Here is a 22958-nt window from a genome sequence, read left to right as displayed (position 1 = left end):
TACAAGGATGAACTAGATCTAATGTCCTAGGACCTCTGACTTATAGCATTGTGGTCAGCTTAAGTCCCACCTCACGCACTAGCCACACCTCTTTTATATTCCAAAATCCTGAAAGAGCCTCTATAAGCCGTACTGACGCCTGTCTTGTTGGATGAGCCAGCGAGGAGGCCTGTTCTTTTGTTTTATCACGTAGTATCACTGCTTAATATGCCTCTATTATCTTGATTGCATGCGCTTGCAATCTCCGCTGGAGTGTTTAGATAATAAAGACACAAGCCGTTATCTCGGCTGGCTGCCGTGTCATATACAGTATCCCATTCTTCAGCGCAGTATCTCTTACTTTCTGTCCAAGTGTTGTTTTTTTAATCTACCTGTAAAAGGTCAGCACGACTGCTCCTATCTCTCTTTGACAAACTTTATTATGGTGAGTCTGTGTAATTGCCAGACTGATTCAGACAACTAGATTGAGGCTGCGCTCCCAACACTGGCTGTAAGGGAGGGGGCTAATTACATTTAGAAATTCAGCTATTATGGAGAGATATCTGTGACCTTTCAGCTTCCCCCTCCTGCAAACAGGTCGTAATCTCGCTATGTTTGTATGCAATGAAAATATCACCCTTGTTAATTATTTCTAACAGCATTGTGCAGCAGGATGAGAGTCTGGTAAAGAAAGGGCACTGTTATCATTCTAATCTCTTATGTCAACACAACAATTAAAGCTTTGAATGAGAAGGTCTGGTTGGCGTTGTCATCTCAGTAAGACTGTCTGCTGTCTCCCGCTGCCACCAAATCACAGGGAGTTATTGGTCAGTCCAAGCCCGAGGTTTGCAGCCTGTCTAATCGTATGTCGGTATTCTTAATTGAAAATGTATTTTCTCTGCTTTATTGTCCTTTGCAGATCTGCAAATTGTACTTTCATTAAGTCTACATTTTTGCATGAGCAGCCAGCAATGATGGCTGAGAATGATTACATTTTGTTCACTTCTAATTGAAAATGCAGCTACTGTGATAGTCAGCTGACCTCACCATGGAGCACTGGTAAGATTTGTCCATTTGGCCTGACAGTGGAACATCAGGAACTGTTCACTTTGACTGCTAATGGGTGTGAACAAATTGGACACAGATCCAGACATTTGGAGATTAAAGGGGCATTTCCAGGTGTCGGTACAGAAGACATCACCTGTGTTCAGTAATCAGCACAGCAGACATCACCCGTCCTCAGTAGAGACGCGTATCCCTGGATAGGAGAAATACTTAATTTATCCTAATTAAATACTAAAATGACAAATACAAATGTAATTTATGTAATGGAAATATAAAGCAGTAGTAAGCAAAACAGAAATGGCTCCTTTCTGGAGGAGCTGTTATATATTGAGTATACTCGTTGTTTCTCGGACACAAATATTTTCACAGGGAGAAGCTATCCTGGTTAGAACGACTGTTATATAATCTGTATTGGGAAGTGTAATAGATTTAACTTGGGTGGAATCTCCGTCTTAAATAGCGGGAAAGAGGAGTGGGGCTCTCCTAAATAGAAATGCAGTATTTTTATTATCAGAAATAAGCTCACAAGCCTATAACCAGATGTTACCAGCCGCTGGGGCTTTTTGTCAAAGTACAAAAGTAGACATGAGAAATAAAACGCCAACAGTACATCAAAAACACTGATACCGTTATTGTTTACAACAAATACATGAAACATTCAGAATATTCAAGGAGCATTTCGGATTCAGTTGCTTATTTTGAAAACAGTATTTATGTTCTGAAAACAACTAGGGGCTCTGGAGAATAAAAGAGATTTGGTTCAAAGTTCAGCAAGTATTTCAACTTTTTTCAAGACAACTCGGCCACTGGAGGGCGAACTTTTATCTTTTCTTCCTACTTTACAGAGAGAACAGTATGTCCATTCCTATTCATGACAAGTTGTGGAGAAATCAGCTTCTTATTGTATAAACAATTATATTCATGTGTGGCACGGAACATTTCTAAAATGCTGGAATGAAGGAACTCGCTGACTTCAAATAGTTACGGTACATTCTACAATTCAGTCTACTATCCAGTAGTCTGCAATAGAGCTGAATAGAATTAGATGGATTCAATCCTCCCAGTGCTTACCTTACAACTTGTGTACATGCTAAATTGGGACAAAATAAGCCCCACCACTGATCCACCCAATCCTACCCCAGTGTGCCGATTTATCGATGATACGCTATTCACTCTTGTGCAAGCTCCGCCACTTCAGAGATCCAAAAATCGTGAACCCCCCTCCCCACCCCCTTGTCATCAGGACACATAGGAGGTATAGTACCCAGCTGCGAGTTCTAAAACCTTTAGGGGTAAAAATGATACATAAATATAGTGACATATGATAAAGATCCCAGTGTTCTATTCGGATCAGGGTCCTTGCAGAGAGGTATTCGGGAGTTACTGTCTGTCAGTAACACATTGACATTATTTTACATCACACAGAACAGACTCCTTGTCGTCTATGATAATACTTTAATACTTGATGAAGGAAATCTTTAAATTCCACGTAATCTCTGGTAAAGGCAGTTTAAGATCAATTGCAATCATTCTAAAATCAAGCATAAACCAATGCACTCTGCAGCACCTTAATATCCATAATGACAGACAGCAGAGGCTGGCGGTGGTTCCCACCACAGTCATGGATGGGGACGGCTGGAAGCCACCCAGCGTCTGAATCCCGGGCAGGTGAGCACAAACAGGTGTTACCCACTTATGTCACGTCTGGTATAGATTAACTGACTAGTGCTACAGACTTGGCATGAGCTAGATGTGGAGTTCATCCGTAACCTCTAAAAAGAGTTTCGGGGGAACAATGTACCCTACTTTATAAGCACATTTTGTGTTTCCCTCTTTTCACTTCTATAAATGTTCAGTATTTATGTTGTTTCTTATACCTTAGAACCTCGCACATATCGATGAGATGATTTATCACATGAACGGCGCCCTTATTATATTTTATCAGACAGTAATTTCTCCAGTAAATATTATCTGAGGGGCGGGAGCAAATTTGTTTTATTCAGCAGAAGCTGATTGAGTTACAATTACCTTTTCGATAATATAAGGTTGCCTCCAAAACTGCCTGTAGGTGAGAGACCTACTTTGATATGTCCCACGTAATCCCGCTCAGGCTCATCTGACACTAGACAGGTTAACAGTACTTTAGTGAATGAACATTGTGGTAAACCTGCCTGGTGATAGAGTACTTTACGTCACTCATTGTCTACACTCTGCCCTATATCATCAATGAGTTGGATGAGATTCTCTGTGATTGAACATAGGCCTTGAAAATGATAAATGATGGAGTGTGGAACACCTGATGTAGTGACGTACAGTGGGCTTTATATAGTAGGAAAAAAGAAATGACCATCGCGTTGATGAGATCTAACAGTAGAGCTGCCGGAGGTTACAGCACGTTAGATAGTCACAGATCGGCAAAGTGCACAATCAATATGTTTAGCCAGAAACGAGGGAAGAAGTACTCTTCTGGCTAAGGTAAAATTCTGGAGATTTAAGGGATGTGTATAATTAAGTCATTCAGGTCTTGATATGGAAAGTATTATTATTATTATCCTTTATTTATAAGGCTCCATAAAGTGTCCGCAGCATCGTACAGATACAAACAATAGACCATACAGGGTATAACGCACAATAAACGAGGAACACTAAGACTCCAAAAGCTCCAAGCATAGCTAGTACAAGAGTAGCTGGAGCAGCAGTAATAGGTATAGACACAGGAGGGAAGAGAGCTCTGCTCGTAAGAGCTTACATCTTATAGGCACGGCAAACAGACAGCAGGCACAACTAATAGACATTGGAGGAGATCAGAGTAAGAGGAGTGTGTATGAGGGACGATGAAAGAGGATGAGCTAGTCAAGCATAGAGAGATGGTTAGGTGGATGGCTGGTAGACTTCTAAGAATCTGTGAGTTTTCAGTGCTGGTTTGAAGCTGCACAGACTAGGGGAGAATGCATTAAGTGTAGAACGAAGGGGAGCAATATGGGAGCAGGGAAGGCCAATGAGATGAATGTTACGGTAGTCAAGACGGAAAATGATAAGTGGTCAGAATGCTGGCCCCTTTCCACCACCGAAAGTGCCTACAATGGTTATGTGAGCGCCAGATCTTGACCCTGGAGCAATGGAAGAAGGTGGCCTGGTCTGATGAATCACATTTTCTTGTACATCATGTGGACGGCTGGGTCTGTTTTAATCCTTTACCTGGTGAAGAGATGTCACCAGGATGCACTATGGGAAGCCGGCAGAGGCGGTGTGATGCTCTGGGTAATGTTATGCTGGGAAACCTTGAGTCCTGGCATTCATGTGGATGTTACTTTGACACGTACAACCTACCTAAACATTGTTGCAGACCAAGTACACCCCTTCATGACAGCGGTATTCCCTGATGACAATGGCCTCTTTCAGCAGGATAATGCGCCACAATGCAAAACATTTTAAGGAATGGTTTGAGGAACATGACATAGAGTTCAAGGCGTTGACTTGGTCTCCAAATTCTCCAGATCTCAATCTGATCGAGCATCTGTGGGATGTGCTGGAAAAACAAGTCCGAGCCATGGAGGCCCCACCTCACACCTTACAGGACTTACAGGATCTGCTGCTAAGGTCTTGGTACCAAATACAACAGGACACCTTCAGAGGTCTTGTGGGGTCCACGCCTCAAAGGGTCAGAGCTTTTTTGGGGGACCTACACAATATTAGCCAGGTGGTTTTAATGGTGTGGCTGTACATATTACTGGCAGTGCCAGTCACGGGCTGCAGGGCATCAAATGTCTAATGAACTCTGGGAATCAATGCAAACTGCTTTGATATGCTGCTCTCTTTCTCCGTGTCCTGAAATAACACTGTTAATTCCACATGTTTTTTTTCTTTTACAAAGGGTAAAACATTTCACAGTGCATGCTGAATGCCCAGCTCTACCACGAATGCCAAGTGTCAGACAGAGAAGGTGATTGAATTAAAGAAACACAAAGCAAAAATACAAGTTGGCTTAAAGAGATACTGATTCTGTTCACACACACATGGAAACGTGTCAGAACTTGATGTATTTACCATAGATGGTTAAAGACACCAAAAAATACAAGGTGTAGGTTGCATGTATTACTTTTGAGGGACTACAAAATAGGGTCTGTCTGTGAAACAAGAGGGGGTAGGGGAATTGGGATCATCATCATCAAAATTTATATGGGGCTAGCAAATTCCTTAGCGCTTTAGAGGAAATACTGTGGGTTGTGGAATAAATGACAAGCAACCAAATTCTCCAGTGGATGCTATTGAGTTTTTACTTTTTGGGTGAATCAGGATCAGTTCACCAATTAATTTCACCAGCAGCCAATCTCACTGCCAAATCGATTCACCCATCTCTGCCCGTAGCCATAGTCTCACACTTATTAATAATCGTAGAGAAGTACCATAGCTCTAAGTGATGGGTAAATGACGCTCGGATATAATCCAGCCATTACTCTGCAATCCGACTGGAACTTTAAAGCTTGATGAGATGACATATAAAAATGTTATCATGCACAACCTGTACTTAACCTTTTCAGTGCTGGCATCACTCATAAGCGTTTGTTATGGTGACCCGAGACGGATGTAAATGCCAGAGGCTCGGTGCCGCTGTCTGAATATGAAGCCGATAAAGTGACTTTATTACACGTTCAGCCATAAAACGATGCAGTGGAGAGAGACGAGGCCGCAGGAGCTGGGCATTAAGTGATTGTTGGCGGTGGCTGTGTTGCTCTCTATGTGGGGGGGGGGGGGGGGGGGGTGTCTTACACGTTGGATAAACACTCCCATGACGGGTAATAAAAGTTAGTAGCAACAGGCGTTCCTGCAAGATTTGCTGATCAAAGAGTTTGCGTGGGTGACGTGGTTACGGGCCACACACAGCGCGGTGCTAAGCTGATATTTATGCTGCAGGGGTGTATATTGTGGTAATACAGACACTGCATAACCTCTCAGACTGTAACATCCCTAATACACTGCTGCTCACAGAGAGAACGGCCGAGTCAGGTCCTTCTTGCTCATTAAATATTTGGCAGTTGCCAGTAACCTTGTTATTGGTGGCAAACGTCCAACCAGACGCATTGCAACATGGACTCTGAGCACAATGCTGTAAGGCAGCTTTGCTGCAGCAATGTACGGGTTAACAATGAGCTTCGGATGGGATGCACAGCCCAGGGAATTGTGTGTGTGTGTGTGTGTGTGTGTGTGTGTGTGGTTGGCTGGTTTAAAGAGAGGAAAGGCTCCATCGTATTGTTTCCTTGACGACTGCATTTCATTCCCGCTCTCCTCGTGTGAGGAGAAAAGTTTGATGTTGCTTTGGCAGAGCTCCTCGCGAATGTTGGCTGGCTGGTGGTGCCGAAGATTCCTGACACCCTGAGGGAAATATTAGTGTGTGACTCAGAGAGGCCTCTTAATGGCGGTTCCCTTATACCGTATGGTTAATGCTCTAGAAACTTGTATTTTTGGGTTACAATGAAGTGTTAATCTCAGGTAAAGTTGCAGAAAAAAATGTTGGAAATGAGTATAATAAAATATATTTTATTTTGCAAACTAAACCACTAACAGCCTTGTCCACAGCCTCCTGTCCCTGCTCCGAGGTTTATGTAACATGGTGCAGACAGTACAGATTGCTGTAATTCGTAGTATCCTGGATGCTGGCGATCAGGGCTCACTATCGCAAATGTAGCTCAGCCCATTTTAATGAGCGCCCCCTTATGGTGACAGCATGCGCTGCAGTATTGGCATGATCCCCATGCCAATAGTAATACTAATAAGAGTATAGTAATAATACTATTGTAAGTAATGGGATTATTATTGGTCGTGTTGGTAAATGTGGGGTAGAGATGACCACAGTTATTGGTTGTGCGCACTAACGTGCCAATGGGGGGCTATTGGTGATGTCCCTCGGCAATGCTGTTGCACCCTCATCCCGCTGCTTATTGCCTTAGCAGGAGGGTGTTGGGGGCCACACCCTCTGCTCCTCAGAGTGGGTGTGTGGCGCTTGACTGTGACATCATAACCAAGCGCCACACATCACAGACATGGAGGAACAGGTTCACAGGTAACAAGTTGCTGGTTGCTTCTACTTCGTGGTGATGGCTGGGGCACTGAGTGACATTATGCACTCGTTCAGTGTTTTAGGCGTACCCTAACTGTTGGTGCCCTAGATAACTGCTTTGGTTTACCTAATAGTAGCACCGGCCCTGGTCAACCGCACTAATGGGCCCCGATGTCGCCAGAAGACCAATCGCTGAAAAGCTCTTTCACCCGATTGACCCACTAGACGAGGATTGTGCCGTATGTGGTAACGAGTTACAGCACCTGGGTGCTATGTGCACTGTTACATAAACCTTCCTATGTATTACCGCTCTCCAGTCCCATGTGTAATTGTTCCGTGTAATTCCTGTTGCTTTGTAATACAAACCTGCGTGAAACTGAATAAGACCTCTTTACTGACACGAGTGGTGATGAAGGGGTTAATCAGCCTCCCCCCCCAACCCCACCCCTTTTAACCACTTAATACCCCCTTTCTTTTCCTGTTTTTATTACTAACAGCTTCTTTCTAATCTTATTTGCATTCAAATTACCTCACCAGGTGGTACACCAATCAGAGGTAAGAATGCTGGGACCTCCCCTCACGCTGCCATCTTCCTGTCACCTCATCGAGGGCTCATCCATACTCACAGTGAACATTTCCCACCCTCCCATTGTCAGTGCTGTCCCGTGTCACACACAACGCTGCTGGGATAGTGACAATCTGGCTGTACACTTTTTACAATGAACTTTGAATAAACTTTATTTCCCCATGTTATAAGTAAAATGACAGCGCTCTTTGTATGGTCCAAACAAGCCGTGAGCTTTTATCGATTCACTATGAACTTTAACATCAATGAAGCACAGATTACCCCTTGTTTCAGTGATGTGATTGGTTCCCTATGAGGGTACAGACTTATGAATATTGATCCCACCCACAAAATGGCTGCCTCCTGTGTGACCAGGTGATGGGTGCACTTTAACAGTACAGGCCTCTAATGTAACCGCTTTCGTTTGTCTAGTTGCAGAACAAATCATTTCACACGACCGTGTGTACGGCTGCTTATAATTCATTTTCCTGTGTATAGTGTGAGTCACAATCTTGAATACTTCATTCTTTAAAGGGTATATGTGTGTGTGTGTGTGTGTGTGTGTGTGTGTGTGTGTATATATATATATATATATATATATATATATATATATATATATATATATATATATATATATATATATATATATATATTATATACACAATATGTCTTCCCAGTCGCTCATTCATCTTGTTCTCTGACTTCACTGTCACTTACTGTGATCTTCATGCCCCCCCTAACCACTAACACCCCCATTTCTCTGGTCATGTGCTTCAAGAATGTGGGAGCCTGCTCACAGGTTGATATAATGTAAGAATAATATGTAATACTTGCATTGTGTTAGCTCCCGCGTGAGGCTCATTAACGTAGACTGACATTGTATATGTAGAACGCTTCCATTCAATTTCTATACCAGAACCGGCTTCAGCATCCGTTATAATAGTACGTCCTAGCCCAGGCGAGTCTGTCCCCAGGTGAGCGCTGTTAGAATCCTAAGGACAGGTGTGATGTACACGATGTACAGCGTCCCCTGTCTTGTGTCTGAGAAGTACATCCGCTGTCATAGAACTTAAATCATACACTAGATACAATATAGTGGTAGAGTAGACAAGATGGACATGGGTGTCCTTGTTATGTAAATTGATGAAGGACCTAATCTATATGTCCCCAAATTGCCGAAGAGGTAATTGAACTGTTGGCTGTCAAGTTACCAAATCAAACCAAACATTACATGCAGAAAGCTGCATTCCAGGTTAGTTTAGGTGCGAGTTGCTTACCATCCGATCACAGATCATGCATGATCTAACTGCAGTGTAGCCGTGGAGTACACATGTTTTATACATGCCCCATTTTAAGAGGTTGACCTGGGAACTTTAACTAGAGATCACAGCGGAAGGTGAAACTACAGCTGGGAGTGGGGGGTTTGTAATTTTATGTAGGTACTGATGACTGTACCTGTGCACTGGCAGCCAGTATGGACTGTATATAATATGTGGTAAGGATGCCATTGTGATATATAAGATCACATGTGAGGGCGATACTGGTAGCATGTGATTAGAGTTCTCTATCACCACTATGAAAAATAAGCTATTTATCAGTATATGGGGTGTAACCGAATATAATCACACAATAATGTCACGTAATTGTATAAAGTTGCCGTAAGACCTTCTGCTCAGCAGATTTCTACGATGAACCTTTAGCGTGAATGTCCATCTAGATGTGTTATAAAGAGTTAGATATGCAGAAGAGTGATTGTTCCTCGTATCACTTAGGTACGTAGAGGACACTTACCCTCTCCCCCCCAGGCAGTTTCTCACCAGTTGATAGGAGTGACATATGCTCTTAGCAAAAGTGGCATTGTTTCCTTTACTCTAAATAAAGGACTGGTGGATGTTTCTTGTACTTGAGCCGTGTCCCATGGGACAGTGGTGGAAAATTAATTCTGGAAACGGAAATGTCTTGTGTCATCAATGTGGGGACAGTTTTAACAGCTTCTCACCCTTGTCTCTCACAGGAGCTCTGCAGATAGAGAGCAGCGAGGAGTCCGACCAGGGGAAGTACGAATGTGTGGCCACTAACAGCGCCGGAACGCGCTACTCTGCTCCGGCTAACCTCTACGTGCGTGGTAAGATTTCCTCCCCACTGGCTCTGGTGATCACTTCCATGGACCACTGCTAACACTCACCTTTCCAGGACTTCAGCACGACTGCCAATGAATCGCTTCTATCAACTGCTGGTCTGGCCTGTGTGTGCCCTCTGCTGACACAGCGCTCCTGGTGTAAATTGTGCAAATGTCGGGTTGCATGTGTCTGTGTGTGGCGTAAGACGGTCGTTAGTATGAGCGTGCTATTGAAATGTTGCTGTGTGCTGTTAGTATGTAGCTGTATGTATGTCACAGCTTCTGTGTTGCAGCTGAACGTTGGCCTCTTGTGTATAGCCTGGTGTATGTGTTTCCTTCACGTCACAGTGTTCGGTATTCTGTGTAAGAAGAACTAAAACGATGTCTGTACTGATTGCAAAACTCCATCCACCCACCCTCTTCTATATCTGTTAAACTGAATATTATGGCGTCAACCTCACTTCTCCATACACACAACTTTCTCTCTAGAATATAGGGAAACACGGATATAGTTTTACATATCTTTGTATAGGTAATTATTGGGGTTTCCATCCCCCACTTTATACCCTATCTGTGCCTATCCTCCTGGCATCTTACCAGTGTAATTATGGTTCCCACCGGAGTGACGATACCGGCTCCCCCTCTATCTTCTACAGCTATCTCTCCAGGGCGCATTGTCTGAGAGCGTTCAGCTCCTCTCAGGGGCATTATCCCAGGAATCCGCTGTGTGTAATGTAGATGGGTGTAAATTGTGCAATTTACACATCCTGGTGACACCCTGCTTTCAGCGTGTGACTATACACAGGGAACAGTTAGTATTTCTTTGTTTTTTTTCACACTCGGAACAAACAAAGAATCATTTGACAGCATTTCAGAAGAAATTAGTCTCAGTTCCTTGTGTTGGTCTTTAATGTTCCCACCATCGCCCCAAATAGATAAAACTAGGAAACCAAACATGGTCCAGTATATTCTTTTAAAGTCACTGGAAAGCTTACAGAGTCTGGAACCTCTCATTTACATAGCTTGCCAGGGGCATTAAGGAGGAGCAATCTGAACATTAGGGGGAAGAGAGAGGTACGAGGTATAATTTGTATTTCTCTGTGTAGACATGGACTCTTGTCTGTGCATTATGTGTCTCTTTGTCTTGTGTACACGCCAGTGTGTGTGTTGTTGTGATTGCATAGTGTGCAGTTTGTTGCGATTGTTTCACTCTTGCTTTGCGTGTGGTCTGCTGGAAGAGATGGTCACGTTTGCAGCCTGTGTTGCGTCCACTACCATGCATTGCGTGTGCCGTGCATGAAGCGTGTGCGTGTTGCCATGTACACCTGCAGTTTGCTGTTTTTACTCTCTCTGTGTTTCTCCCTGTCTTTCTAATACCTCGTCATCCTCATCGCACCGCCATCCAATCAAACCTCCATCTCTCAGATCAGCGAGAAGGTTGGTCCCTTTGACTTCTTATCCAGATAGAGATTGGCACGTGTGGTCCGACCCATCCCCCGCGGGGGAGCAGCAGAGCCGGGCTCCGAACGGGGCTTATTTTTTCTGCAGCCCCAAGATCCTGCTTTAGTTCCTGCTCCCTACTCTGTGACTCTGGTGCCTGCCTGTAATCTGTGACTGTTAGTGCGGCCCCCCCCCCCCCCTTGTGCACGCTGTAATATGTGCCCGCCAGTGCGGACCTCCTATGTGCACGTTGTAATGTGCATGGTCCTTACCCACCCCCCTGTTGTCTCCATCTCTTCTCCGCTATCTCTGAGTCTTCCACCCTAGGGGCAGTTGTAAGGCTCTGGGTAACTTCTAGGACATTATTCTTCTACCAGTTCCATAAACATTAACCCTTCCTTGTTTGCAGCTGTCCACATTGGTAATGTTGCTTATAAAATGAGGCGTTTCATCGTCCTGATGCATGTATACATAACGCTTTGTACAGACTTCAGGGGTCACTGTTGTTTTTCCTAGAGATATGCAGCAGCTTTGAACCAAGGAGTAAGATAAACAGGTGTTGCAGTACCTCCAACCAGCCTGCTTCCATCAGAATAAATTGTGCTAGGGAACATTATGTATAGGGAAGTGAAGGCATGATTTCTTAAGGTACGAGAAAATGGGTAGAGATTGGCAGAGGGGGTATAACTTTACAGGAATGATCCATCCTTGTGTAGTGGAAAAAGATTTTATGCAGCCTCAGACACTAAGTGTCCCAGGGCTTCACAAGAAGCAACAAATGACCTCAGCAGGATACATTGTAATATCATTGTGATAGTAGGACGTTGGTCTGCACAGCAGATGTTCTCATCTCAGAATCCCATGGGAGAGGTAGCGATGGCTTAGTGGTTAAATGCAATGATTCTAAAAGTCTCCCGTTACAACATCTGTTAGATATTCGTGAGTCACGTTGTCCCCAAGTGTTCTTCTCCTGACCATGAATAATGGTGTGGTTTGGGGTTGGGAGTTACTAAACTCTACAACAAGCTTGGCCAACCTGTGGCTCTCCAGGTAATGGGAAACGAAGTCCCAGCATGCCCTACCAGCTACTGGCAAAGCATGCTGGGTCTTGTCGTTTCACATCACTGGAGAGCCCCGGGTTGACAAGTCCTGATCTACAAATATTCTTCTAGAGAAGAGTCTTGTGACCAACGTATGTCATGTAGCAAACGTGTCACTTGTCTGTTAACAAAACATTGAACCCATTTACATTTGGAATTTCCCTCCTATAAAGGTCCACAGGCAAACCCGTCAGGGCCACGTGGAGGCTTATTGCGCCATCCTGCTATTAATCTCACAGGTGTGGTTTGTGGCACTGTCATGAATGAACGTAGAGTTTCATCACCTCTGCTCAGGCTGAGTAGAGATGTCCAAGAGCATCTTCCCCTTTAGTATTCCACAGCGCCCTGTAATGGAGGTCCCAGATGAGCGGTTTGTGTTTGTTTGGCTGCAGATAATGACACGTACACTTTCTTTTTAGATGTGTTCCTGGAAGCCGCTCTGCTCGCCCAGGCAATAATTATTGCTCTGCGATTCTGCAAGGTCATATATTAAAGAGTCCTTTTATCTCAGCGCACGGAGCTGCTCCCTCTCCCCCCTTCCCTTCATGTTATTTTCATCTGAGAAATTTCCCTGAGCAAATGCAAATTGCAGAATGCGTTCGCCCCTCCTGAACCCTGACATGCGATCGTCTGAGCATTGAGCTCTCTCTGAAACCACAATCCAGTAATGATGGACAGGACACCCCCAGATCTGACCGCCTTGCCAATTATTTTAGCTGAAAAGTTAGATCTGAAATATAATCCAAAAAAACAGGCAGGAAATTGTCTATAAAATGTGAGGAGGACAAGCTCATTGTCATGGATCTTCTCCGTTAGATTTTCTGTATAGCGCATCTGTCATTAGTAAAGGTGTAAAATACATTGTTAGCTGTGTGACGTACAAAGCACGTGTCACCTGATGTGTAGAAATCAAAGGGGGGCGAAAATTTTATGTCGCTGGAACATTAAGGAGTCCTCTGTCCACACTTATGTTAATAAAATAGTTGGAGGCAAACAGTTGATGCGATGGTGCATTGCCATCAGTAAAAGAAAAAATAGAAAAAGGATGGCGTGGTCCAAAAATAAATGTCAGCATATTTTAAGTGATTATGATGAATCAAATAGATGATAATACACAGAGTTGCATATACCCCGAAATCCTCACAAGGGTTGGATAACAGTCGATCCGCTGTACATCCAGGAGCTCTTCCTATTGGTTTTAACGTCGATGATGTCAACACATCTGATCGGAGCGGTCAGTGACCTCATCTCCAGAACAAATTAGCACCAGTAAGAATGCAGCCTTTAAACTAATGAGGATCGTTACTGATGTAATAGTGAATACCGGATAGTTCTCCCACCAAGCTTTTTCTCCCAGATCCTACCAACTTCCTAATGGAGGGGGCAGTATCAGGGCCCTAATGATGCAATTTGCGGTGAATCAGGTCATTTTAGACCTGTGACACAATTGCAGCAGGAGGGGGGCACACCAAAATGAATCGATTTGCGCTGCCACACTCTCCTTGAACTTGCAACTTACTCAATAAAGAGGGCAAGTATGATGGTTCACCTAGAACGTGGCAGCCTCCTCTGGACTTAGAATCACCCCTCTAAAGACACATACGTTTCATAACCTGTAATCCTATTAAAACACATCATTTTAATGCACCGTTGAACCAATGAACCAATTTAGAAGTTGCATTTTGCAAACCTACTGGAAATCTTCCGTAGTTGATAACCTGAACGCCGTAAGTTCAGGAGCACGCGAAGGACCGACGTGTAATATGTAAATATGTAAAGCTCCTTCTTCAGCTTTGAATTTTCTGTGCGTGAAAGGAAGATAATCAGGGTGATTGACACTGTTCTACCTGACACAGAAATCTGTTCTGCTCCCACCAAGCATCAGAGCTGCTCTTAATGCTCTTGACATGAATATCATTTCCACCCAAGAGCTGTAATGTCCCATGAGATTTCTTCATTGTTATTATCAGTAAAGCACAGTCCTTTATAGTGTCCCACCAAGCTCACTGCCAAGCCAAGCACAGCACATCGACACTGCTGCAATAGGTACTTTAGAGTCAATTAATGTTCCATATTGCCAGAGACTCCAACCTCTGCATTCACGCTTTATGGTCTGCTTGTTCAGTCCGCTCCTCTCTCACATTGTTCATTCTCGGCAAGACTGAGACGCACTCGGCATTGCCACATATTAGCACAGAGAGAGACATGCTGCATTTTAAGAATGCAGTCATTTTTCTTAGTTGTCTTCCTACGAAAAATTATAAATCTTTCTGGAGGGCCGTCCAGTATGGCTGCCAGCTACACAGATACAGGCTCACTGCTCTCAGCATGCCATGTGAAAGTAAAGGGGAGGGGATATTTTACAGTGCAGAAAGAGCAGAGAGGGGCGTTCCAAAGCCTCTCTGCTCACTACATCATGTGCCATGTGACTGTGGTTGCCATGGTAGTCATATGACAAGGTAAATGCCAATACTATTCTTATAATCTGCCAGAGTGATATGTTAAAAAAACAAACAAAAAAAACCTACTAATTTGATTTCATATCTTTGCTGTTTTCAGATGACGTTAACTAAAAAAGAAAACTGAAAAAAAAAATGTAAAGTTAGTTTTATGAATAGGTCCCATAGTCTCTGAAAAGAAGTTAACACAATCTCTGCGAGGTAAAAACTTAAATATGACATATTTCTGCACATTTGATTTATTATTTAGTTACCTTTAGCAGATTGCGAAAAGTAAAGCAGCGAATGTGACTTGTGCAGAAGTCTGCCCACCTGCCAGTCAATACTGAGAGTTAACTTTAGGGCATTTTCTCCCAGTCCTTGTAGCTTGCAGCATTCTGAGAGGTTACAAGAGTCTGAGTGTTTATTCAACTTTGGAGTTAGTGCCTTGGTTTAATTTAAGACCTTACAAGACGATCACAGTTTGATGCGAATCTAGTATGATGGGTTCCAAACTTTTGCACATACCACATTCACTGTTACATTATTTGTCCCCAGTCTGCGTGATTCTGAAAATAAATAGTGCAGAAAAGTATCATGTTTACGTTGATGCCCAGCAGAGGTTGTGTAAACCTCTAATTAGCTGGTTGTTAGTATAAATGGCTGTTACATTGCTGTGCTCCTTTCCAATAAATAAGGTTCCGAGCAGCCCATCTAAGCAGTCACATTACAGAAGCTCTTTACTCACTAGCAGCTTGGAGCAAACACAATAGTTCTCTTTGGCAGAAATCCCTGTTCCCTTCTGTTCCTTCCTGTGGTTACATCTGAGCTGGATGAAAGGTGATGCCACCGTCCATGGCGTTATCAGCATGGCACGGTCCTTCACCTATCTCTAGAGATTGAAGGGAATGGGATTGTGTAGCCAATTAATGCAGTGAGGTCACCGCAGACTGCAATGTGAGACCCTCCTAGTGAATTGGACATCACTGATCTTGGGAATGGGAAATGTATCTTAGCTCCTCGGCACCACAGGCTGTAATTGCGCGCTAATGCCTGCTGAATTATTAAATACTCAGTCTTTCTCCTGCTGTTCCTCTGTGCTGTACTCGTCTAACCTCCTCACAATCAGGGAAGTTGTGGTCACAGGAGAGATTCAAAGTGCTCGATCACCTTACTGCAGAGTGTAGATCTTTTGTCCCCAGGTCCCTGCTGCTCCAAATCAGCATTTGTTAGAAGACATAATTCCACCCCAAGTGTTTTACAATCAGGACATACTGAAAGAGGCTAAATGCCACAGCCAGGTAGTAGCGAGACAATGTAGTATAGAGCGCTAGAGGCTCCGCATACAGCACTTAGAGGTAAAAGGTTACACATTGAGACCATGGCGCCAGGCTGGCAGGTGGGGTTCGATTGATATCATTCAGTTTTCTCTATCAGAACATCACAGGGTCTCAGAGGATAGGTGGGATGCACGCCTGCATAATAATCCGTGGATCCCTATTTTACCACTGTGCATGTTTAAAATCTGCCATTCCAGATATTACCAAAGCATGGTCTCTGATGCCCTCTTTCCCCTGCTCCCATTTGATTAGTATTCTTTTCCCCAAGTCCTCTGTGCACTCTTCTTTCCTCTTCCTTTCTGCCTGAAGCATGTTCTGTGAATGTCCTCCACCTCTCGTCATCACCTGCTCTGCCTGATTGGGGCGGCTAGATAGATCACTGACTCCTATCCTCATCGTGTCAGTGGGAGCCTCAGGCTATCGAGACGTCTACACTGGAAACAAGACCACCATCATGCTATAACCATTGTCATCCTCATCCAGCGGGGCTGGTGGAAGCCCTAATTTTCTGGTGTCCTTCTAGAGCCAGGAATATTCTGGCAGAGACCTGAAGACCAATGTAAAACTTTATTTCCTGACTATAGCTAGAGGTGATCTGTGCATAGACTGACCTTCACTAGAGCAAATGTCTTACTTCCAGCACACGGGGACTGTGTTTTCAGTTATTACATATGTGGTGCAATTTGATGCCATAAAGTGTGATATTAAAGTAAATAAAAACCATTTCCTTCGCTTTCCTATGTTCCTGAAACACGAACCCCGTTCCATGTAATGTACCCCCGAGATCAATAAGAGCATTATTATCTAACAGCCATAAAACAGATTGAATTTCCAATGGAAAAGCAAATTAATAATTAATATTAGTGACCTGGATTTTACGTTTCCATGTTGTCTGTATGGCTTTGGAGCAAAGATTAATGAATGTACCATGGCTCTCTTGTTGGGTCGGAGCTAACCTCTGTTTTTAGTTGTTTTGCTCCTATGCCACTTGAGTAATTGACTAAATCCAATACATGATTCTAAAATAGAACAGCAATATTTTTGAATTATTTATTCAGTAAAATGAAAATTACAAATTCTTCTGTTGAACTGATTTACTGGCTCGCGGTGACCTCCGGCTGAGTGTCTACGAGCTGTGTATATAAAGTGCCAGTGTGTTTGTCTATTGTGTTTTAAGCAACTGTTAACAATCTGTGCCTAACACCCATCGTTGTTTGGCCCTTTGCAGTCCGGCGCGTGGCACCGCGGTTCTCCATCCCTCCTAGTAACCATGAAGTCATGCCAGGGGGCAGCGTCAACCTAACTTGTGTGGCAGTTGGTGCCCCCATGCCTTATGTAAAGTGGATGGCTGGCGTAGAGGAGCTTACCAAAGAGGACGAGATGCCCGTTGGCCGCAATGTTCTTGAGCTGACCAATATCCGAGAATCTGCCAATTACACCTGTGTGGCGATCTCCTCCCTGGGCATGATTGAGGCTGTGGCGCAGATTACTGTGAAAGGTAAGCAGGTCTGGATGTGGCTGAGGAGGGTGGGAGAATCGGACAAATAAAGACAATGGTTTGGTGAAGAGAATAGCTGTCAGGTTTAGCGAGATTCAGATTTACTTATTTTACCATTACTATATCTTATATGTGCATTTGCAATTTTTGTTCTTACAGCTTTGCCAAAGCCACCAGTAGCTGTCACGGTAACAGAAACAACAGCCACTAGTGTCACCTTAACATGGGATTCTGGGAACCCCGAACCGATTTCCTTTTACGTGATACAGTATAAGTCCAAGGCATGGGATGGGTTATTCCAGGAAGTTGATGGTGTGGCTACAACTCGCTACAGTATTGGAGGCCTCAGCCCTTACTCAGAGTATGAGTTCCGCATCATCGCAGTTAACAACATTGGACGAGGACCTCCAAGTGATTTGGTAGAAGCTCAAACAGGAGAACAGGCTCCCTCAGGTCCTCCTTTGAGAGTACAGGCCCGAATGCTTAGTTCCAGCACAATGATAGTTCAGTGGGATCCACCAGAAGAAGCCAATGGACAAATTAGAGGGTTCCGGGTATATTACACTACAGACCAACATTTGCCCTTTAACATGTGGCAAAAGCACAATGTAGAAGACAGTCTCTTGACAACTATTGGAGGACTGACCACCGGGATCACTTACAGCATCCGTGTACTAGCTTTCACTTCTGTGGGAGACGGACCACCTTCAGATATGGTCCAGGTCAAGACCCAGCAGGGAGGTGAGTGTTTCATGACAACAGTAACCACTTCTTTGACAAGAGTAATAGATATGCCAACCGTGCATCTGTCATTCTTCTGTTCTACTTGTAACCACGGGTGAGGAGCCGCTGTTTTCTTCTCCACGACCTGATCACCTCTTGTGTTGTCTTCTGAACTTGGCATCTAAAATATGTTCTCTGTAGGCATTAAGATGGATTGCACTGTCCGCCATTTGTAGGCGACGTCCTACTTAGTGTGCTACCGCCTCATGATAGATGTTGGCATTCAATCATTTATAATCATGGGACGTGAGTAGGTTGATGTTCTTGTTGTCTGGCATTGAGATGCTGAGTCTCTTATTTTATTCATTTATATGAATCTTATTTAATTACTCCTTTTTTATCACAGTTCCAGCGCAGCCGAATAATTTACAGGCAGAAGCTGAATCGGACACACGTATAATGCTGATGTGGCGCTACATACCACAAGAGCGCATCACCTCATACGAGCTCCTTTATTGGGAAAGCCAGGATGGGCCACAAGTAAGTACCACATATGGAATCTTTAATGTTTACAAAAGGTCAAATATGTCTGAATTGTGTTTAATACAGTGGGGCTTATTCAGTAACATGGTCCGAGACCAAATGTACTGTATAGCTATAGCAGCTAATCCAATATCCACTATTATTCATTTTTGTAGTCGGACTTGTGCCGGCTGACATCTGGTTGCTATGAGTAACAGCACATGGCACCTGATTGGTGGCTGTGGGTAACAGCACATGGCACCTGATTGGTGGCTGTGGGTAGCAGCACATGGCACCTGATTGGTGGCTGTGGGTAACAGCACATGGCACCTGATTGGTGGCTGTGGGTAGCAGCACATGGCACCTGATTGGTGGCTGTGGGTAACAGTGCATGTGTTTTTATTTGCACATTTGTATTACAATAAGCCCAATATGCTGAAGGAATAGAGAGTTTACAAACTAATAACATCTATAAAGTTATTGGGTCAATACTAAGACCACGCAAAATATCACAAATAAGAGAAATTCTGAGATTAAATACACAGCAAACTATCACTACATGTACAAACACTATTTCTGAAGCCATTAACTGCTGATAAACACATATTACAATAAATCTGATCTAGGCTCATTATCAAATATGTGATAAAAAATATTAACAATGGCAAAATGTTCAATTTCTGAATGTTGTATTTTTGCAGCAAAAAGTGACTTTTCCGCCATCGTCGTCTTATGCGGTTGAGGGCCTGAAGCCCGACACTCTGTACAGTTTCCAGCTGGCTGCTTGGTCTTCCATGGGGCTCGGCGTTTACACGCCTGCAATCCAGGCTAGGACGGCACAGTCCAGTAAGTGTCTGTGTGTGATGGTGGATAGTGTGTGTGTGTGTCCGGGATAGAGTGGTACAGTTCAGTATCTGAGGGTATCTGCTCACATGGGCCAGCCTGGAATATCCAAACATGACCCCTACAGAAGGGTAAGTTTGTGGTGTTGCATGCTTTGGTGGTGATATTGGCACCTGCCCAGCAACAAGGCCATATCGCCCCCCTGCTGCTCGCTTATGGAATGACAGCATGTTAAGCGTCACTCACAAGAACGGAACACAAATTAATTAGACGAACCTGTGCAGACTAGCGCTTTTGATAAGAAATTGGCTTTTATTTAAATGTTACAAAAGGACAGAACTCCATGATAGAGAAATAATAACTGGACAAGAGCACCAGCCTGTGTCCTATGAGAACTGGTGAACATTTGTCCCAGTTCCATTAAACGCCAATGAAAAATGAGTTGGGGGGTACATTACAGATAACCAAATTGTCCTGTTGAATATTCGCCTCATTATAGGTACAGAAGTTCTGCGAGGAATTTGGCCTTAAGCATTCAATCAGTTAAATAGGAGCAGAAGGCTGGACATTAAAGTGCCGTTTTCACTTTTGATATCTACCAGATGCATTTGCAGAACTAGGAACGGATAGAATTCCCGGGGACAGTTACTAAGACCGGCAATCGAGCGCACACCATGAGAAGCACTTGGTGGATATGTAGGAACTTGCTCACATAAAGACGCTACGCAGGTCTGCATTGTTTGCACTTCATAAGCGAACCTTAGTGATTAAGCTGGATCATACCACAGAATGTTTCCACTTTAGATGTCACTGTCTGCATTCTAACAAATGCTGCTTCAGCCCACACCACAGCCACCACCACCACTCAGTGCAGGAGCTAGAGTTACACAAATGATAAAATCTAAACGTAAACTTGTGTCTTAGATTTAAACCATAAGATGCAAATTTCCCATAGAATATATTGCGTATTTTGAAATATATTCTTGTACCCCAATTGGGGCTGCACGTCTCGTCTGTATGTGCTTCAGTTCTTCTTATGCGTGTGACATGCATGCAGAATGTGTGATACAGGGACCTGCATGTAGGTCGCTTGTTAATAATGAGATTTCATTCCGTATTTCCATGTCCCCTTATTGCTTTTATCGGTTTGTTTTATTCATCATTGAGTTGTGTAACTGTTACACTGTTATGTCACCAAATAGCAACAGTTTGATATATAGATATAGAGTGTATGTATCATAGGATCAGTCTGTTACTATATTTGTATCTAGTACACACTGGTAATGGACTATAATGTTCAATATTATTATTAATAGGATTATTATTGTGTCAGCACTGCCAGGGTTTTATCTAAACAACCTGGAATTCCATTAGAAGATCCTTATTTACATAGCACTAACAATATGCCGCACCCAGATCAATGCCGTGCAATGTCTCGGAGGTAGATAGAACTTTGCTTTTGGTAACAGTGTCACAGGTTGTGTTTTAGTTTGCATCCCTGTCATTGTGCATCAGTCGTGCTCATCTTCCTCCCCTTTGCCTGCGTTTTTGTTTTTTCTTTCATTCTCAGCACCATCTGCCCCTCCGCAGAATGTGGAGTGTACCAGTCTTAGCTCCACCTCCATCCGGGTAAGTTGGGCGGCTCCTCCGGTCTCCAGCCGTAATGGGGCCCTGACCCGCTACTCTCTGGCCTACCAAGCTATGGCCGGGGAAGATACATCCCGACGTGTTGTGGACAGTATCCCACCAGACTTTTCCAGCTGGGAGATCAAGGATCTGGAGAAGTGGACAGAGTACCGAGTATGGGTGCGAGCTCATACAGATGTAGGCGCTGGGCCTGAGAGCCCGTCTGTCATTGTGCGGACAGATGAGGATGGTAAGTGTCCGGGAACCACTCTCACCTATCGGCACAATGGGCATCTCTCTCACCTGTTTATCTCACTCCTCTCAGCTTTCCTGCGACGCGGCGCTGACTGCTTTCACCCTTTCATGTCCTGGTTCTTCTCCTGTCCTATGCTCGGGATATCACTGTGCGGGCAGCATTGTTTGACGTTGCATCATGACCCTGATGCCTAAATTCATATTGTTTAGAACGAGAGGCGAGCGCTGGCCTCAATTCCTGAATGTTTCGTCAAAACAAAAAAAAAACTAAATCTGTATTACAAAATAGCGGTACAAACCTGGGATGATAAGTTGATCATTCTAATATATACATGACAAGTAGAACGTGAAGTCAACCATTATATTTGAAATAATGGAAGTATAGTGGGGCTGGTTGACTCCTGGTGTTAACAGCCTGGGGGCATTTGAACAGAGCAAGACTTGTCAGGGTAAATAGGGCGGAAGGTGATTGTGCATAAGTAGTATCTAACCAATCATGTGCTGCGATTGTGCATGAGCAGTGTCTAACCAATCACACCCCACCCTCTCGGCTCCAGAGTGTCTTACTTTCAAGTGCCCCCCAGACAATTTCTACCAAACGCTGTGATCATCTGTTGGCACCAGTTGTTGTCCAAGCCCTTTATAAGCTGCTCATTGTTAATCATGCTGCACCTCAAGCAGTGCTGGACAGCGTTGCATCTGTTCTCGGTAGTCTAGAACTTATACGCGGACTGTGTTCAAGCAGATGGTTTATTGCTATGTTCCTCCCTGTCTTACTCTAGTGCCCAGCGCACCACCACGGAAGGTCGAGGTGGACTCTGTGAACTCCACATCTGTGCGCGTGACCTGGAAGTCTCCTCTCCCCACCAAGCAAAACGGTCAGATACGGGGTTACCAGGTGACTTATGTTCGCTTGGAAGGTGGAGAACCTCGGGGAAACCCCATCATTAAGGACGTCATGCTGGCAGAGGCTCAGGTAAGGACATGCTATGCCCACTTACTGCCGTGACTGCTCAGATCTTGCCCAAGTGACGTTCATTGAGAGGCTGCCAAGACTTGGACATAAACATTGGGTCTCCACTTTTCACCCTTCTCCCCAACCAACTAATCCAGCCCAGATTGCAACACCCACAACGGAGTGTTCTGCAATGTGAAGCATGCCCCCCACCTCCCCTATAACACTAATTATAACCATATATTCATGTACCCACTACCCAACAGTCATTGTGTGTATCTCCTGTGTAACCTGGCATGTCACCACCCTCATACAACCATCCCTGCTGTTGTAACCTTGAGACCCTTTGCCTGCATATCCCACTTACCCCTCTTCTCTCTGTCCCTACCAGTGGAGACCTGAGGAGTCCGCAGAATACGTGAGTATCTCGTG

At 44.1% G+C, this 22958-nt stretch overlaps 1 protein-coding gene across 20 annotated transcripts in view; it reads left to right on the top strand.

The window, feature by feature from the left end:
* Positions 1-22958, top strand: part of PTPRF (protein tyrosine phosphatase receptor type F) — a 513733-nt gene that overhangs the window by 471567 nt on the left and 19208 nt on the right. For 7 of the 20 annotated variants that reach the window (XM_075181665.1, XM_075181664.1, XM_075181663.1 and 4 more), the window contains 9 exons: positions 7640-7657; positions 9682-9792; positions 17333-17602; positions 17762-18343; positions 18732-18865; positions 19549-19693; positions 21261-21566; positions 22354-22547; positions 22918-22944. In XM_075181665.1, coding sequence (XP_075037766.1) covers positions 7640-7657; positions 9682-9792; positions 17333-17602; positions 17762-18343; positions 18732-18865; positions 19549-19693; positions 21261-21566; positions 22354-22547; positions 22918-22944 — 1787 coding nt within the window. The remainder of the gene's footprint in view (positions 1-7639; positions 7658-9681; positions 9793-17332; positions 17603-17761; positions 18344-18731; positions 18866-19548; positions 19694-21260; positions 21567-22353; positions 22548-22917; positions 22945-22958) is intronic. The other 13 variants (XM_075181668.1, XM_075181671.1, XM_075181676.1 and 10 more) reach the window with 6 other exon arrangements.

Source organism: Mixophyes fleayi, chromosome 8, assembly GCF_038048845.1.
Source record: "Mixophyes fleayi isolate aMixFle1 chromosome 8, aMixFle1.hap1, whole genome shotgun sequence".
NCBI classification, from domain to species: domain Eukaryota; kingdom Metazoa; phylum Chordata; class Amphibia; order Anura; family Limnodynastidae; genus Mixophyes; species Mixophyes fleayi.
The sequence above is the reverse complement of the archived record's forward strand: the minus strand, read 5'-3'. Positions and strand labels throughout refer to the sequence as shown.